Source organism: Phyllostomus hastatus, unplaced genomic scaffold (genome assembly GCF_019186645.2).
Source record: "Phyllostomus hastatus isolate PE091 unplaced genomic scaffold, TTU_PhHast_1.1 phas_scaffold_55, whole genome shotgun sequence".
NCBI classification, from domain to species: Eukaryota; Metazoa; Chordata; class Mammalia; order Chiroptera; family Phyllostomidae; genus Phyllostomus; species Phyllostomus hastatus.
The window spans coordinates 8,514,717-8,534,014 of record NW_025334035.1 but is presented as its reverse complement, the minus strand read 5'-3'; the positions used below and the strand labels follow the sequence as shown (position 1 = coordinate 8,534,014).

The 19,298-nt window shown below is 43.0% G+C and overlaps 1 protein-coding gene and 1 pseudogene across 3 annotated transcripts in view; both read right to left on the bottom strand.

Annotated features, from left to right (window-relative positions):
• Positions 1-19,298, bottom strand: part of ARHGAP44 (Rho GTPase activating protein 44) — a 180,952-nt gene that overhangs the window by 62,644 nt on the left and 99,010 nt on the right. For all 3 annotated transcript variants that reach the window (XM_045824053.1, XM_045824054.1, XM_045824055.1), the window contains exons 2-5: positions 19,154-19,193; positions 18,651-18,755; positions 7,439-7,515; positions 856-967 (exon numbers count right to left, since the gene is read on the bottom strand). In XM_045824053.1, the coding sequence (XP_045680009.1) occupies positions 856-967; positions 7,439-7,515; positions 18,651-18,755; positions 19,154-19,193 (334 nt within the window). The remainder of the gene's footprint in view (positions 1-855; positions 968-7,438; positions 7,516-18,650; positions 18,756-19,153; positions 19,194-19,298) is intronic.
• Positions 6,839-6,936, bottom strand: LOC123809525 (annotated as a pseudogene).

Sequence of the window (19,298 nt, the reverse complement as noted above, 5' to 3'; positions counted from 1 at the left end):
GAACTGTGCAGCTGTGGAACTGTGTAGATATAAAGCTATGTAGCTGTGGAACTGTGCAGACATGGAACAGTGCAGCTGTGGAACTGTGCAGCTGTGGAAGTGTGCAGATGTAGAGCTGTGTGGATGTGAAGCTATGTAGCTGTGGAACTATGCAGATGAGGAACCGTGTAGAGGTGCAGATGGGGAACTGTGCAGCTGTGGAACTGTGCAGATGTGAAACCTTTCCATAGTTGCAGGCAGTTCTGTGGGACAGCACCAGCTAGGTTTTCTATGAGCAATGAAAGGCAACTGGGAAGAGTTCCCATGTTCAGGGCAAATAAAATTCCTCCACTATTTCCTTTCTTACTTGTTTGGAGCTAGCAAAGTTGACACATAAACATTAAGGTTTCTTTTTAATAAAAGAGTTTTGTTAGTGTTCTTTAAAGTCCAAGAGAAGGGACCCATATAAACCAATGGCAAGAGACCTTTCAGAATCTCTGGGATACAGGTCCCCAGTCTCCTGGAAGGAGGGGTTGCTGTTCGTTTCACTGCGGACTTGAGATGGGTGGCAGGCTGGGGTGGTGGCAGTGGCGACCCTGGTGGAGAGGGGGGAGATGCTGCCAGCTGTGACTCTGCCCTCTGGAATGCCAACAGAGAGGAAAGTGGGTAGGAGGGGGACAGCAAACACTGAAAGGGCTACCCTGTCGGGCAATCCTGCAATCCTGACCATGCGGTTGCATCATGGCCCAGATGAGAAGCAGTGTCACAGAGCGGGGGGAGGGAGAGCCACAGTAACCAGAGTGGAGTGGAGCGACTGCAGGGCCCACTGCTTGGCCCTTCCCTGCCCACTCAGGCCTGGTCTCATCCACTGCTTACCTCAGCCAGCAAAAATAGGGGCTCGATCACATCTCTCTCCACTTGCAATTCAAAGTGGATCAGCTCCTGTGCCAGCTTGTCCTCTGCCTCTCCACAGAGTTTCAGCATCTTCCTGCGACAGAGGGGAAAAATCCACACTGAATACCCTGGAGGGCACGGTGCCACTGTGTCACACTGCCTTACCTCCCGGCCAGGTACATTGTCATGAGCCGGTGCTAATAAACTGTCGAGTGCCACAGTGCCCTATGGACCAACCTGCTCCATCCATTTTCATTTCCGAAGTTATCAGTTTTTTAAATGATGCTGAGTACCTACAGTGTGCATGGGGTAAAGGGGACATGGAGGGAAACATGGCAACAATGTGGGGAGAAGAGACTTACACACGTGGAATCCCCAGACGCTTCTGTTTCCCCTGAGGGCCCTGGAGAAATTGGCTAAAATCGGTGCTCGGATAAACCAACACCTTCAAAAACACACCAAAAACTTGGTCTTTTTCCAACAGGCTCAAATAGAAAAAAAAAAACCCACAAACCTCTCCTAAGCCATAAAAACAGGATGAACAGACAATTATCCAATGTAAAGTTGGAATGAAAAAACCATTCCAAAGTGTATTAATAAGGACCAAATAAAAAAAGAGCTGAATGAGTAGAAAGTGATACCATATTCCTAGGTGACAAAATATATTTCAAAGGTGTTACTTTCCCCTGAACGGCATCCAGGCAGCCCTCCCTTTTCATGGTGCCACATTAACTGAAACTCACATAAAAAGTTTTTACAAATCAATAAAGGGTGAGAAGAGGCCGTTGCTATTCTGAAGTCAGTATGTACTTCTCCTGGCCATGCTGTCCACTTCCTACTAAATGTGTGTGCTCACACAGAATACATAATGTTGCATCACTTAGTTTAAAAAGTCTACATAATGGTTTCACACCGAATCTATCCCTCTATGACTTGCTTTTTAAGTTCATCATTATCTTCGGGGCATATCCATCCTGACACACAGAATTAGACAGTTTTGCCATCCAGAATTCCATCCATGAGTACACCACCATTTACGAGCCTTCCCCCGGTCGTGACAGCAACGATCTGGGGCTGGAACATGCAGGCCCACAGCACATGTGCTTGTACAGTCTCCTGTCACATGTGTGAGTTTTTCAATGCAAAGGAGAGAAGGCGTGCATACCTGTAACCTTACTGGAGACTGCCAAACTGCGTTCGAAACTGGACTTCACCCTCACTGGTGCAAACAGGAGTTCCCACTGCTCTGCCCTCCTGCCCACCCCAGGTACTGGTGGAAATGTTCATTTCTGCCAAACTAGTGTATACAAAATATGATCTCATCCAGGCTTTAATTTGCATTCCTTGACTCCTGGTGAGACTGAGTATCTTTTTTATGTTTTGGGCCATTCAGGATCCCTCTTCCATGAAGTGACTATTCATATTCTTTGGCTATTTTTGTATTGGGATTAGTTATTTGAATTTATTTGTAGGAGTTCTTCACATACTTACAGATATACGTATGTGGGTGCAGAGGGGATTCAAATTCTTTTTCATATCTGCTATAAATGTCAACTCCCAGGCTGTGAGTTTATCTTTGTAGATTTTTAATGGTGTTTTTAATCTGACTTTTCTGTTACTTGCCTCCATATTTCTAATGTTACTTCTTACATTTTTTCCTAATTGTAAGCATTAATTATTAACTGTCAACTATGGAAAATGAGGATTTAGCTATCTTTACATTTCCTCTCCCACCATTAATTCACATCAGCAGATGTTTAGAATTTACACATTTTGATAAGATATGCTATTTGGAGTAAGGCTGGGTAGTGTACTATGATTAGCGGTCTTTCCTACACATTTATTTGGTCTCTCTGGAGTTAATGATTGCCTTGTTTTCATGTTTGTTCAGTTTTCCATGGGCCCAACTATGGAACTCAAAATCCTCAGCCACTTTTCTAACTTGTCTTAAGACCCTGAACTACATTGATGTGAATAAATTTCACCTTCTTGAATCAGCCTCTCCCACACCTGCGTTGTCAATCTAGCTTGAGTCTGCCTTCTATCCCTGGGCACAGCTGTCTTCCTGCAGCCTTCCCTCACCACTCCCTGGCCTGTTCTCTCTGCCCTGTGCTGAATGTCTTGTTTCCTACCGTCTCTGTCTCCCTTTCCTGGTTACTCCCTCATCATAGAGCACATCTGGCTTCAGCTGCCTGACACATTGGGTGGGGTGTCTGTTTCTGAAAACATACATGTCACACCGTTGCCCTGTACCCTTACAATGCTCAGGGTAGTGAGTTCTGTTCAGATCACCTATCCCTCCAAAAAGTTGACGGCATTGCCCAGTAATCATGTAGCCTCCAATGTTGCTTTTGGCAAGTCTGGAAGCATATGGATTTTTAATCCTCTTATGTGACAATTTTCTTCTCTAGAAGATTGTAGAATCTTTGATTTGTCACTAGTACACACTACTGGTAAGCCCTGGCATAGGTTTAATTTTTTTTCTACTGTGTTAGCTCAGTGGGCCCTTACATATAGAAATAACATGTCTTTCACATCTGGAACACTTTCAGATATTATTATTATTATTATTATTACTTCTACTACTACTACTATTATTATTATTACTATTACTACTATTATTATTTCTCTGCTTCCCAGTCCCTGTGGTCATCTTCTTGCTCTCTTTTCCAGATTCTTCTTTACTTTCCAAATCTACTGAGAATGTAATTTTTTTTTATTTCTATCAGCTTGCTTTTGATCTCTCATTATAGAAATAGTTTTATTAACATCCTATTTTAATTTAATAAATGCATTATTTTTTCTTCTCACTTGAAAACATAAGTGATAGTTTTCCTGAAATCTTCTCCTCCCCCATGTAATATCTATTTCTTCCTGATTTTACTTCTGTATTATTTTCCCAGTTGTCTTGGTATCTAGGTTTCAGATGTCTGGTGATCTCTGGTGCCTGTCTATATTTAAGGGTGGAGCCTAAGCAGCTTGGAAAATGTGAGTGGAGCTCATCAGCTGTGAGCTCATCTGCAGATGATCTAGCTGGGCCATTCATTGGAGTATCACCTCCTTCAATGTCTTTGGGTCTTTAGCTCATTCCTGTTAGGCTAGGGGCTGCATGGGTTGGGGAGACAGATGAAGAGTCTGAGCACCCAGTTGTATTAGATCACTTAGTCTCTTCTTTAATAACTGGTCCCCTTACGTGGCGTCCCCAGAATAAAGAAGTTATTTTACCCTCCACTCCCTAAAGAATAAAGCTCCAGAGTTCAGCTGGAATTGAGGGTAACAGGATGAGTCTCCCAGTGGTGAGGCAGGTTCTAGGTTTGAGCAATCCAAGTGGTACCTGACTAGCTTTCAACCTATACTCATAACTTCAATCACTTCCCTGCCCCCAAAGACCCACTATTGCAGAGATGCCTGTTGCCACTAATCCTGAGCCTTGTAAGCATTTCAAGGAGTAAATGGTATTGGCTTTGGGGATTCAGGTTTGGGAACTTGCTAAGGCAGTTCCCAATCAATCATATGTTTTATTGCTCACAAAATTTTGTTGCTGTTGTCTTTTCTCTTGTTTTTCCTGTATTTTTGGGTTTATGTCTTTTAAGAAAACAATCTCTTTGTTGTAGTGAATTTGGAAGGAACCAAAACTGGATATGTGTGTTCAGCCTGTCATCTTTACCTGGGTATCCTCCATCCCTTTACTCTCAACCTTGCTGTGTCACAATTTAGGTGTGACTCTCAGAAATAGCACAGAATGATTACATGCTTATCCACCTGAGATTCTCTACATTATTAACAGCTGAGTTTATTCCATTTACATGTCTAATGATTACAGATACATGCAATAATTACTATTACCTTCATTTTCTGTTTTCTATTTATTATGCTTTTCTTTGCTTAGTTTTTTTTCTTTTAACCCCTTCTAGGTTTTTTTTTTCCTATTTTATTTCCCTTTTTATCCTTTTACTAGTTTTGAAGTTTTCTATTCCATATCTATTCTTTTTTGTGGTTGCTTTTAGTCTTCTAATATGTACATTTACTTTAAATGCAATCTTTATCCACTTTTCAAACAATATAGAACATGAAATACTAATTTCCTTTCCAATGTTTCATGTTTTTATTTTCTAGTGTTTTAGTATCACTTTGCTTTACACTCCCACCAAAGTAATCATTATATTGCTACTGTGAACTTAATGCTTATTTATATTTATTTACATTGAAGGGTAGAAGAATACACCACCCCAAAACATGCCACAATGGCATAAGGATTATTTTGAGCTGAAGGCAACTGAGAAGAAGCAGATACAGCATAAGCTTTCTGTGCTGTCTCTTCTCCACTTGCTTAAAATAGAACATAAATCTGTAAAACTGTGCTTCTTCCCCTTTCTACCAGGAACGACAAAATTAACTTCCAGAGATAACTCTAGACTCTTATCAGCCTAGAGAAGGCACCAAAGAAATAACAAACTTTACTCATGACCTCTTATCTTCCATTAGTTTCGCTATATGTTTGCCCTCCCACAGTTGGTCGCGCTCGAAACCCAGGTGTCTTTTCCTGTGTCTTGCCACTTCTCTAAAAATTATTGTTTTTTGTTAAGAAGCTATATAAATCAAAGTTCTAGCCACCCCTTTGAGTTACTAATGACTGAGTTCTCCTATGCACACACACTGAACATGGAAGTACATTTGCATGCTTTTCTTTTGTTAATTTGTCCTTTGCCAATTTGATTTGCAGAGCCACAAAAAGGAACCCAACATGGCTAGAGAAAAAAAGAATTTTTTTTCATTTCTATACCACATTCACTATTTTTTAAAAATGCTACCTTGTTATTTGCATTTCATTTTTCTGGACATAATTTATTTCACATAAACCTAAATAGCTTTTCAGTGAGGATATATGAGTAGTAAATTCTCTAAATTTTTGCCTGAAAATATCATTCTTATCCCTTTATTCTTTTTTTTTAATTTTATTTATTTATTTTGAGAGAGGGAAGGGAGGGAGAGAGAGAGAGAGAGAGAGAGAGAGAGAGAGAGAGAGAGAAACATCAATGTGCAGTTGCTGGGGGTTATGGCCTACAACCCAGGCATGTACCCTGGCTGGGAATCGAACCTGCAACACTTTGGTTCACAGCCCGCGCTCAATCCACTGAGCTACACCGGCCAGGGCTTATCCCTTTATTCTTTAATAATAATTTAGTTTATCATAGAATCCTGTATTCTTACATTTTTGCTCAACACTTGAATATTTTCCTCCATTATTTCCTGGCATTTATTTTGGCTGATGAATAAATAGTATGTTATTGCTCTAATGGCTCTTTTATACATAATTACCATTTTATCTGTTTACATTTTTTTCTTTTTGATAAATAATTCCCAGTTTTACTACAATGCATCCATGAGTAGATTTCCTTGTGTGGATCTTAATGAGGATTTTTTGTGCTTCTTAAATTTAAAGGCTGTATCTTTCTTCAAGTCTAAAATCTACAAAAGAAAAATTCAACCACAAACTTTCCTTCTCCATATTATATTCTTCAGGCACTACTAGACATAGTTTTGTATTCTACCAACCATGCCTCTCCATTTAACAATGCCTGTATCGTTATCTCTTGTACTTCATTCTGTTTTTTCTGAGTGGCTACTTCAGATTTGTTTTGAAGTTCACCAATTCTCTATTTAAGTGCAATTTTCAGTTTACCTCAATTAAGTTTTTAAGTTGTAGTAAGCATAATTTGAGTTTTAAGAAGTTCTTTTGTTTTTTTCTTTGATTCTGCCCAATCTTTCTTTTTCATGTTGTTTTATTCTTTCATCAAGGATTATTTTGTCCTCACTTAAATTTTACATGAGGCATAACTGACATACAGCAGCATTACATTACTTTCAGGTGTACAGCACAATGATTCAGTATTTGATACATTGCAAAGTGATCACCACAACAGTTAACATTTGTCACCATACCTAGTTACAAAATTTTTTTCTTAAAAATATGGAATGCTTCACAAATTCATCCTTGCACAGTGGCTGTGTTAATATTCTCTGTATCGTTGCAATGTTAGAATATGTGCTGCCAAAGAAAACGACATCTCTAATTTTTAAATTTCATTTTAAACGTAATTATTTTACATTTTCTTTCATACTGTTCTATTATTTTTAGTTCTGAGGATACTGATTCTCTTATTCATTATGCATGAGGATTCTCTCTCATGTCAATTCTATTTTTAGTTTGTTTTTATTATGAGTTCAAAACCAACAAGGGTTGTTCTTCTGGGAATCCTGTAAGTTCTGACATCTGACATCGGAAGGATTCATATTTGCTTTTACTGGGGCCCTGGGGATTTCAATTGTCCTTCAACAATTTTATGTTTATTTTTCCCCTTGGGAGCTGCCTCGCTACATAGAGACACTAAACATGACTTTGGGGCCTGGGGATTTTGGTTTCTCACTGGCAACCTTTCCTCCCCCCACAAAGTCTGTGGCCAGACTAAAAGAGCCCACAGTGCTTCGCCAAGCAGTTCTGGTTCCCTTTTTATGGGTGGGGACTTACACAGATTTGTCAAACCCACACATGGTGTCACCTTACCCTAGAAGTGTGTCATCTCCCAGGATAGCTGACCCCTCCATCAAACACTGAGCCAATGTTGTTAAAGGCAATTTTTTCTGAAAAGGAAAGAAAGGTTGTCATGAAAACTACTTCAATAGTCATCTGCTTACTCTAAAACAGCAGAATGTTAATACTCTGCTATATACTATATTAGCTAAGAAACAAAATGACTTTAAAATATGTTTAAAACCTAAATATAGGATTTAACAATGGGTTAGATTCAGAGATGTTAAAATTCAGAAAATTAGAACTGAATTAAATCACCAATTTAGAAAATAAGCCTAAAGTTTACATGCTGCATTTGAACATCAAGTGGGATAACAGCAAGAAAAAAAATTCAAAATTATAGTAAAAAGATTTAAGCAATGATTTAATTTCCAAAAACCAATCTCTTACCAGAAAAGTATATTAGCCCCATTTTATAAATGAGGCAGATTATGGTCAAGACAGAGAAAAAAGTTTCATATTAAATTACAATACAAAGAATGTAAGCTTTAAGATAAAGACACACTCCAAATAAGATAACAGAATAGACAACAAGCACATGAAAAGATTAACATCATTAGTCTGTAGGGAAATTCAAATCAAAGCTACAGTGAGATACCACCTCACACTAGGATGACTATAAAAGTAATGACCTCATAAATATATATATATGTGTGCACGGGTGCGCACGTGTGTGTGTGTGTGTATTATTCTCACTTGAGAACATGCTTATTGATTTTAGAGAGAGGACACGAGGGGAAGAGAGAGAGAGAAACATCAATGTGTGAGACAAACAACAACTGGTGGTCTCTCATATGTGCCCCAACCGGGGACCAGACCCACAAGCATGTGCCCTGACAGGGAATCAAACCTAAGACCTTTTGGTTTATGAGACAATGCTCCAACCAAGCCACACTGGCCAGGGCAATAGTATATACATTTAAAAATAAGGAAATAAGTACTGGGGGACATTCCAGTGGAGACACTGGAAACTTCACGCATTGCTGGTGGAAATGCACAAACGTGCAGCATGGTGGGAAAGTCTGGCAGTATTTCAATAAGGTAAACAATTGTCATATGGCCCGGCAATTCTGCCCTTGGGTAGACACTCAAAATAACTGAAAACAAATGATGAGACAAAAACACGTGCATGGATGTGAATAGCAGCACTATTCACAATAATGAGAAGGTGGAAACAGCTTGACTATCACAAATGAATAGATAAACAAATGTAGTCTATCCACATAATGGAATATTATTCAGCCATCAAAAGGAATGGGGTCTCAACACATGCTACATGGATGAACTTTGAAAACATCTCACTAAGTAAGCCAGACACAAAAGAGCACATATTGTACAATTCTATTTATGTAAAATGTCCAGCAAAAGCATAGAGACAGAAAGTAGATTAGTGATTGCCTGAGGCTGGGGAGAAGGGACACAGGAAATGATTACTTGGTGAGCATGGAGTCTCCTTCTGGGGTGATGAGAATGTACTGGAATTAGATGGTAGTGGTAGTTGCACAAAATTGCGAATATACTAAATGTCACTGAATTGTACACTGTAAAATAGATAAAGTGGTAAATGTTATTTTCTGTGGGGAGAGAAGGAGGGCTGAAAGGAAGAAGCATGTTGCTGCAGCTGTGGAGCATGACCCACTCCCTCCCTCCTACCCATGGACAGGCCTGTCTCCTTACTGTGCCTTGCCATCCGTACCTCCAGAAAGCAGGATGAGGACTGCTGGCACGTGCTCAGGCCCTCCAGTGCACATGCTGCACAGACAGCCCCTCAGGTGGAAAGTGAGGCAGCAACCCCCAGCCCAGGGCCCCCTGCACGTTACACAGAAAGCCGAGGCTATAACGCATTTGCTAATCAGTATGTATGCAGTGCTCACCTGGGTGCTACACCAGCAGTGAGTAAGCTTAGAGCTAGAACTTATATTCCAGTGCAGGGAGACAAACAATAAATATGAAACTAGGAAGGAGATCATTTCAAGTAGCTGGAAGTGGTCTGGACAAGGGTGAGCCCGAGAATGGGTGGGGGCAGCTGTGGGCATGAAGCTGTGAGGGAAGGCCTCTCAGAAGCGGGCGGCACTTAAGATGGTCTAATGTCAGAAAATGAGTTGGCCATGCCTCAGGAATATTTGGAAAAGCTCATTCTGGGTAGAGGACATGGGAAGTGCCAAGGCCATGAGGAGGGAGAGGGCACGGCCAGTTCAGGGTCCCCAGGTAGGCCAATGAGCTGGAGCGCCAGAGGAACAGGTAGAGCTCCAGAAGAGGGTGGTGATGAGGGTGCATGGGGCCTCGTCAGCCGGGGCAGGCACTGGGGTTTCACTCAAAGGGCATCTGGGGACAACCAGAAGGCTTATTTAAGAAGAGTGTGATGGGATTAAAGTAGCTCCAATCCTGAGACAGACGAATGACTTATGAGAGGGGTCAACTTGGACCTAGATTTTTAGGGATCCATCCACTAGAACTTGAAGAATCTGGTTTTCACACCCCCAGGAGACCTGAACCCTCTACGGTATCTCCAGAGAAGAACTTGGGAGGTAAGTCAACCCCTGAGAGTGACAAGTTCATGTGGTTCCTGAGGTGGAGAGAGCCCAGGATACCTGTGTAGACAAGGCCTTTGACGGGTCTACAATATACCCTCTCCCCTGCTCTCGGACAGGTCCATGCCACTGAAGGCAGATGCCTTTTACTCAAGGGATGAACTTATTACCCCATCATTTCAAATAAAATGGGACATTCTTCTTGGTAAAAACTAGACCAAGTAATTCAATATTAATACATCGGAATTCAAACACTACTTTCTGATTGTCCTACAAAGCTATTAGGTACAAGTTTCCAGAGACTCAATTAAAGGCATAGGACACAGTATGTTAGGAGAGTATCTATCCCCACTTTACCTATTAAAAAAGTTATTTCGGGGTGACTGTGTCCCCCCAGGGACATTTGGCAATGTCTGGAGACATTTTTTGGTTGTCACACCATGGTGACCACTACTAGCATCTAGTACGTAGAGGCCAGGGATGCTGCTAAACATCCTACGACACACAGGGGAGTGCCCCAAGATAATGAATTACTCAGCCCGACACATAATGAGTGCAGAGGTTGAGAAACCTGGCAGAAGGAAAGGCCTTCAATCTACAAGTTCCTAAAATATCCTAATAATCAGCCGGTGAAAACACTCCTCTCCAGATGTCAGGAAGCAGAACCGTACGTAGGACTGCTTAGCTCACACAAAGTAGCCATTCTGGTTTTCGAGAGCATCCTGAGTCCTGTGGCCCAGCTTCAGGGCAGAACTGAAGCTGTCCTGAGTCCCTCAGAATTTGACAAGGAAGCCAGGTAAGAGAGGATCTTGCCTGTAACAAATGAAAGGGAACTTCTAATAGCCCAGGAGTTGACAGCTTTTAGAGAAATATATCTACCAGTTGGTAAGTGCAGTTTTGCTAAATATGGAAAAGAATGAATCCAATTAGTCCTGTCAGCGAGTCAAGTAGAAACTGTGCCCACTCGTGACTAAAGAAGTGAAGATCAAGACCAACAGAACAAGAACCGCCCCCAAGGACCATGGGGCTGGTCAGAGAGGATGGGGAGGGGACAGCCGAGTACCTGTCTTCCCAATTTAACACTGGGAAACCAGCTTGCAGGTGTGCAAGTGGAGGGCTCTCCTCCTGAGCCAGGGAGACAACATTCTTTTCTAGTCATTTCTAGGCACTTAGCACCCTCACTAATGATTCCGAGATCCTCTCAGGTGACAAAGAGGTGGCAGTAAGTGACAAAGTATCTCAAAATGAGAGTTATTTCTGCTTCAGTTGCCTTTTAATTCTTAACATTTGAACAAAGGGAGTAAGTTTTTCTTGTTTTTTATCATATGTAGCCTATCAAATATCTCTTTGTAACAAATGAATTAACTTTTCAGTAGAAAATATATTCACATGGTACAAAACTCAAAAGGTGCTAGCAGGTTGACAACAGAAAGCCTCCCTCCCGTCCTTAACTCTCAGCTACCTACTCCCCGCCACTGGTGAAGGTGTGTGTGTGTGTCTGTTTTCAGTGGGTACATTTCCCCCACACACAACCCACAAGTAAATTATGCCTCGCTTTCCTTTTTGTGTAGAGATATCTTTGCAGGTCATTTCCTATCATGACATATAGAGCTCCCTTGTTCTTTTTTTGCCTAAATGACTTCATAGCTCAATTGAAGGTGACAAAGTGTGCTGAGGTCCTCTACTGGCGGTGTGACTATCACAAACCAGGGCCTGTGCTTGTGGCGTGGTGACTCTCAGAAGGAAGAATTCACTCTGAGAGACATTACGGAGAGTGTGAGTGCTAGGAATCCAAGGGCGTGGGGTGGGGGTTTGTTGGATAAAACCCCAGTGGAAATTAATTAAAAGTTTTTATTTGTATAGATGCTTTAAGAATAAAAAAATTACAAGAAATCCACCAAGAAAAGAGGAAAGAATAAATGGATAAATGAGACATTCTGCAATCAAGGCAATAGAACAATTTAATAAACTGTAACCCAAACCACACTACAAATTATTTCTATTTCTAAAGAAATTCCCCGAGACAAAGAACAAATGGAGGGCTTAGTAGGTGCCGGGCGCTGTGCTGACCCTAATGACTGCCTACAGCTGAGGCATTATTTCCTCTCCCCACACTGGGCTCACCCCTGCCCACTGCACACATAAGGACACTGAGTCTCACTCACAAACACAGAGAACAAACTGATGGGTGTCAGCGGGGTGGCTAAGGGACTGGATGAAAAGGGAGAAGGGAGTAAGAAGTACAAATCGGTAGTTACAAAACAGTTATGAGATGTAGAGTAGAGCACAGGGAATATAGTCGATAATATTATAATAACTACGTACAGTGCCAGGTGGGTACTAGAATCTTACTGGGGGGATCACTGAACTAATATAAAATAATATCGAATTATCTACTGTAATTTAAAAATAAATAAATAAAATATGAAAAAAAGGATATTGAGTCTTAGAAGGATTACATTGCCCATAAATCTAGAAAAGCTGCTGAAGTCTGTTTCCTGCCACTGACAAGGGTCCAGGCTGAGGGTCACCTGATACAAGGGTGACATCAGTGCCCAGGTGAAAAGGCCTCACTTGGCAAACCTCATCCTGACTCCTGGCCAGTGACTTCTCAGGTCAAAGAGAGGCTATTAAAACCAAATTTTCCCTGATTCTAAGGGAAATTCCCCTTAAGAATGAGGGGAAGGAAAGAGAACGTTCTAGGGTTTGGAAATGGTCAATCTGACTTGTCCGAGATGACTGTTCCTCTGTAAACTTATCTTGAGCATAAGCAACACAGTTTATAGGATGACTCAGATAAAAAGCAAATTCTAATATCCATTCTGTTCCCCAAACTCACACATGAACACACACAACTCCATATCCTCCATCTCTGAACACTGCTCTTCTCCAACTCCAAGCCCAACCAGTTCTCCTGTGGATCACGCCTCCAGAGACACAGCCCAGATTTGCTGCTCAGTGCTCAGTAGTTCTCAGTGGTTGTTCTGGCCTAACAGTGAAGCCACAGCAACAGCAGCAGGTTATATTTCTTTAATATTTATTCACGTTATCCATTGTGCTAGGCACTTACATGCATTACCTCACTGAACTCTCAAACACCCTACTAGGTAGGAATTCATTATTGTTGTTACCATTTTCCAAATGAAGGAACCAAGGCATAAAGAGGTAACTGACTCCTCTAAGGTCAGGTATAACTAGGAAGCAGTAGAGCTGAGTTTCAAGCCAGGATAGTCAGGTCCCAGGACTTAAATTCAGAACCATCACGCTAGTTCTATAGAGAAGTATAGAACAGGAAGGATCCAAACGGCTTTCCTGATGTGTTAGGCAGGTTTCATGCCTAAAATACTCATGGGCCATCCATTTGTGACACAATCTATTTTTAGTATTGCCTAGCCTATGGCAGGATTTGTTCTAGCATTAAGGACATGGTCATGACGGAGAGACAAGATCCCTGCTCCCCCGGAGCTCACGCAGCAGTGCTGGGGAGCAGGCACATGAGAAAATGAATGCTCATGGTGATTTCAGACACTGATACATGCTATGAAGAAAATGAAGCAGGGTGCTCTGACTAGGGGATGGAGGGAGCAAACACCTCGGGTGGCAGGGCAAAGCCACATCCAGAACGTGACATCTGAGCTGAGAATCAAATAATGAGTTGCTGGCCTAATAGGCTGGGCAGGAGTATTCCATATGGAGGGTAGAGCACGTGCAAAGGCCCCAAGGACATGAACTAAGCATGTTCAGTAACAGCGAAGTGCAGCTAAAGAATGATGAATGAGGGGGAGGGGAGCAAGAGCTGAACCGCAAGATGCAGGTGAAGACATTTCATTAGGGTCCCAGGGCCAAGGTAATGAGCCTGGATTTGTTATATGGGGGGAATCCTTTGGTAGGTAGGATTCAAGCAGGAGAGTGGCATTATCTGGTCCCCATCTTAAACAGTCACTCAGGTTGTAGAGAATGGGTTCTGAGGCGGGTGGGCTCAGGTGGAGAGCCAATACCTGCTAGGAACTGCTGTGCTCAGGCAGAGGTGACAGCTGCAAGGACTGGCGTGGTAAACGTTGGAGCACATGGAGGAGGAGCCAGCAGGACTTGGTGAAAGACTAGGGGCATGGAGAGGGAAGAAGAAATGAGGGACGATGTCTGAGATTTAGATTTGAGCAGGTAGGTGGATTTCCAGTACCATTCTTGACTTCTGATTTTCTTGGCTGGATACTCCTTCTGTGACAGCTTAAGATACTGCAGTTCCTAAGGTTCTTGATTTAAGGACCATTTGTCTTCTCACCCTATATTTTCTCCCCAGGTAATCTCACCGACTCCCATGGACTCAGCAGTCACTCAAGCCACACCCTGAAATGGCTCTCCATTCCTCATACATGTCCATTCAGTTGCCAAGTCCTCCATACCCTGCACTCCATACCCACCACAGGTGGTAGTTCTGTCCCTCCTTGCTGGCCCACTGCCCCCACTGTGTCTCCCCTACTCGCATATCTAACTGTCCTTACTTCTGCCACAGCCTTTGCCCCACTGATCCATTCTGCACACAATTGCCAACACATCCAATCATGCTACTGAATCCAATCATTCAAACACTGGCTTCTCCCTGCTCTGAGGGATGAAATCCAAATCCTCACCATGGCCTACACAGTGAGATTGGGTCCCTGTAGTCCCATCTCTGCCCCTGTCCTTGTCACTCTCTCTACTCTAGTCACTCCGGCCACCTTCCCGTATCTCAGAAATGTCAAGCTCCTTTGTGCCTCTGGGAAACCCCCACTTGACATCCCCTGCCCCAGGCATGTTTATGCCTTTGGTGCTACAGTCTTTTGCTTGTCCCTCAGGGCCGCTCCCTCATGATTTGTGTAACTAATGACCTCTTGGGTGTGTGATGCTGCTTCCTTCCAGACCCTGAGCTCACAGAGGAAAGGGGTCCTGCTGAATATGCTCAGAACTTGGCATGTGTTCTACTTTGCATGCCAGACTTGGTACTTGCCAAGTGTTTGTTGCGTAAGGTAGAGAAATACTTATCCATCGAATAGTGTATTTGTTGAATGTGACTTCCCTTTGAGAAATGCAAGGATGGAGAACAATAAAAAAATGTGTTACATCAAGTATCTTTAAAAATCTATGAATCAACAAGCTATTAGCCTGGAGAAAGAAGACAAGTTTGAAAACTAAGTCATATCCTTTCTATTCACCACCCCACATAAGGAATCCGGTTTAAATCAGTACCCACCATCTAATACTGCTCTGGTCACTAAGTTAGTGGCAACAAAACCCCGCTTCTTGGCTCACCCCCATGTGGCAGCCAGCCCTGGCTTTCCAGGCTAAACCTGTAAAAGTGTATGGTAAAAGTTTTAGTATTGGAAACTAAACTGATAGAGAGGTGATGAGCTTGTTAAAACAGAAATGGTGAAAAGCAACAACTTACAGGTGCTCAAATAAAATGCAGAATACTGCCTCCACCCTGTTCGAGCGCCTTCCAGCCAGGAGACTCTCTGACCCCACCTGCTCACTTCAGCCGGCCCCACATCCTCTGAGAATGGCCGACCCCGGACCCTCTCCAACGCCCGGCTGCCCTGGCTGGTGTTTGCTCACTTGTTCTATCACCGCCACCACTCTTCCTGTCCTCTCTCTCTCTCTGTTTCCCTCTTTATTCACTTTATTTTTATTGCATTTACTGGGGTGACACTGGTTAATAACATCATGCATGTTTCAAGTGTACATTTCCAATACATGATCTGCACACTGTATTGTGTTTCCACCACCCAAAGTCAAATCATCTTCCATCGCCCTAGACTTGGCCCGCTTCAGCCTTTACTACCCAGGAACCCCTCCCCTCTGGTAACCACCATGCTGTTGTCTGTGTCTATGAGTTAGTTTCCCCTTTTTATCCCTTTTCCTTTTCACCCATTCCTTAGATCTGGGCCCATCTCCTTACCAAATAATCACAGAGAACTAGGCATATATTCAGCATTTGAGGAAATTAATAACATGTTCTTATTACATCTCTCAAAGTATCACTGTAAAAAAACCTGAAAAATTTAGCCTTGGAAATTTTTTCCCTGCTAATCTGTGATCATTAAATATTTTAAGTAGCTCTTTGATTTTCTTTTCAGCCAGATCATTTATTCAATCAGAGGTGGATAAAAAAAAGACTAATCAGGTCAAGAAATCACCGATAAAATGAAGCACTTGAAATCTGTGAGGTGAAACCACTGGTCTGTACGTGCCTACTTCCACCACAGACTTCTTCCAGGTCAGCTGAACAGGTGCCTAGTTTCTATGTTAATCTCTGTCCGAGGCTGTAGCCTTCAGGGCCTGGCCAGGCACAAGCCTGTCTTCCCTGCTTACAGAAGCCCACCTGTGTGTGTTCCAGCAGGTGAATCATAGACAGTCATTACAAACCCATTTCTCTCTGATGCATACTCACCTCTCAGCCTCCCTTGCAGATGGGTAGGGAGACATAGAAGAAAATGTCCTGGGCAAGATTTGTTTCTCCCTGATGAAGAATTCTCTCACCACCCTCACACTTCCTGCCTTTGATGTGGTTATGTGTGGACAGGATGCCTGGAGCTGTAGCAGCCACATTGTGACTATAAGGGCAAGTCCAAGCATTGCAGGGATTCTGAACCAAAGCTGACAAACAAACCTGGGGTCAACTACTTCAGAAAGATAGGAAAGATACTAAGTGCCTTTTTGCTGAAGTTACTCACTATTAATCAGTGTATTTAATTAACTATGTTTTTTATTTTTTACATTCTGAGGCTTTGACATCAGGGGGCCTTGCTATCCCTGGAGGACTGCCCCTCCCAGGGTTAGCCATTCCTAGATATAGTAACTAACTCTCTCTTGAGTGTGCCTTTCAAATGCAAATCAACCAATCCTGGGCCCACACCCCAACCACCTCTTTCAGGAGCTCTCACACTCCAGGCCATCCTCCACCTGCCCTAATCACCCCAAATTCCAGACAAGGACACCCCTGTGTCCCACAGCCTGCTGAAGTTATTCAATCTAGCCCATCATATGCCTGCTTACCCTGCCTCACCAGTTTCTTCCCCTGGAAACTGCAATAAAGGCTATTACCCACGTTTTCCTCCCTCTGCCTCCTGACTGCCCTGGGTGCTTCTCAGGGTGGCCCTAAGCAGCATGGTGCACCCTCTCCTCTGTGGAAATGTAACAAATTGCCCTTTCAGAGTTGATCTTCCCCTGACCTGCCAGCCTCCTGTAGCTCAGGTAGCTAAATGCCTCCTGACTCAGGTAACTTGTAAGACCCTCACTCCAGTGAAGTCTCTGCAAATATAGGCAACTGTACCTTATCCCAGAAACATAATGTAGTGGTCATCAATACCAAAGGCCAGCTTCAAGCCTCAGGAGGTAACATTCAGACACCACTCTTGGTACCAAGAAGTACTGTACTGTAGAAGATGGGTTACTTTAAACACAGTGCTTCATGGAACAAAGGAGGTGGGTCACAGGCAGGCCTGGCTGCGGGCCCCACCCACAGGCACTCCTGGAGTCTTACACTAGAGGGTTCTGTGACTGAAGGGTTTCATGTCCAAGACTATTTTGCAAACTCCCCCTTTAGACTGTCCAGGTTTCTTCGCTGAAACTCCTGATAGATGCGGAACTGTTTTCACAGACATTGTTCAAAGCTGTGAACAGTTTATTTCTACCACAAATACGTGATTCCTGCTGGGAATGTTAGGAAAAATAAAAGCAGGCTGGGAAGAAAATGGAATGGCTGATAGGGCCCATGGAGCAGGTCCTGGTACTGCAGCATGAGGTGTGACAAAGTGTCAGGCAGGGCACGTTACATGACAGTCAACAGAAATGGGCCACCAAATGGTGTGTGTGCAGGGGGTGCTCTGGAGACCACCAGGAAATGAAAAGTCAACAGTAACTCTGGGTCAGGAAAAACTCAGATATCAAACATACCGCTTGTAAATGATTGTTTATGGGGAAAAAGAAAAAACCTCCTAGACTGCCTATTTCCTGTTGTAAAGCCAAGGAAACGTCTAAGAATATCTGTTCATCTTTGGTGGGAATTAGGGGGCTTAGGGCAAGAGGAGAACTGGCAACCTCTGTTTGCACCAGGGACTATCCAACAGAATCACATTATGCACCACCTGTTATTACTAAAGTGGGCTAGATACGAAGACATTAGAGTACACCAGTTTAGCATGCTTCCTACACTGTTTCATTATAGCAAAAACAATTTTCAAGGGCCTTTTTAGGTGACTTATAACCTCCAAAAGTGCAGTATAATTTTTTCCATGAAATCTTAAGATGTTATTGATCTGTGGAATGTTATTCCATCTGCATGTGGAATCTGTGAATGAGCTGAAGCAGGGGTTGGCGCGAGGTTAAAAGCCTCTCTAACAATGGGATCTCAAGCTCGCCTCTGTAAGCCTCCAGGTAGCTCCAGATGGAGGAGGGCGAGGGGAGAAATTGCACCTTGCTTGGTGAAGGCACAGGATGTTTCAGTCAGGGTTCAAGGTCAGGCAGGGGCTGTCACACTGTAGAACTATAGGATCAGAGTCGATTCTCAGACATAGAAGTGGCTGTGTAAACAGCCACACCAAAACATGGCCCCAAGTGTGGGACCCCAGTCATCAGTAGGCAAATTTTCAACTGCCTGGGGCAAGGAGGGCACTTACTGAGCGCTTGTCAGCCTCTGCACCTTGCTGGCCCTGCAGACAGGCGGTGAGCTTCTTGTGTGTGCTGTGGGACACCTGCTTCACCAGCTCCAGCCGCTTCTCCACCTGCAGAGAGAGCAGTGGGTGACAGTGCTGGGTAAGGATAGGGTGGGGAGTGAGATCACAGGTCTGAACAACGTGGAAGAGTGCCTGACCCATGTTTCTGCAAAGGTGAGGACCTCTGGGGAGACAATACCCGATTCTGGAGGGCTGGAAGGGGAAGGGACTCAGACTATGGGACTTACTGCTAACCGTGCAATGCAATGACTTTAAATGTCCCCTAAAAAATCTCACCCAACCTGGTATTCAAAATGCAAAGCTCTGTTGTAAACGATACAAAGTTGTGTGTCTAAATAGATTTGGGTGAGGATAGCTGGGACAGTTGAAACAACATTGGGAATGGCTTGGTTTTAAAAGGGATGATATCTTGTTGTCTATCCGCAAAGGGCCAGCACCACCCTTACCTGAAGAAGGTCTTCACTCAGAACTTCAGTCTTTTCTGCCCTAAAGAGAAAAATGAGAAACATATCAGTCAAAAACAAGACAAAACTAGGAACACAGTCTCATAGTTAACTCCCCACTGTCTCTACTGATGGAGCAATTAGAAAA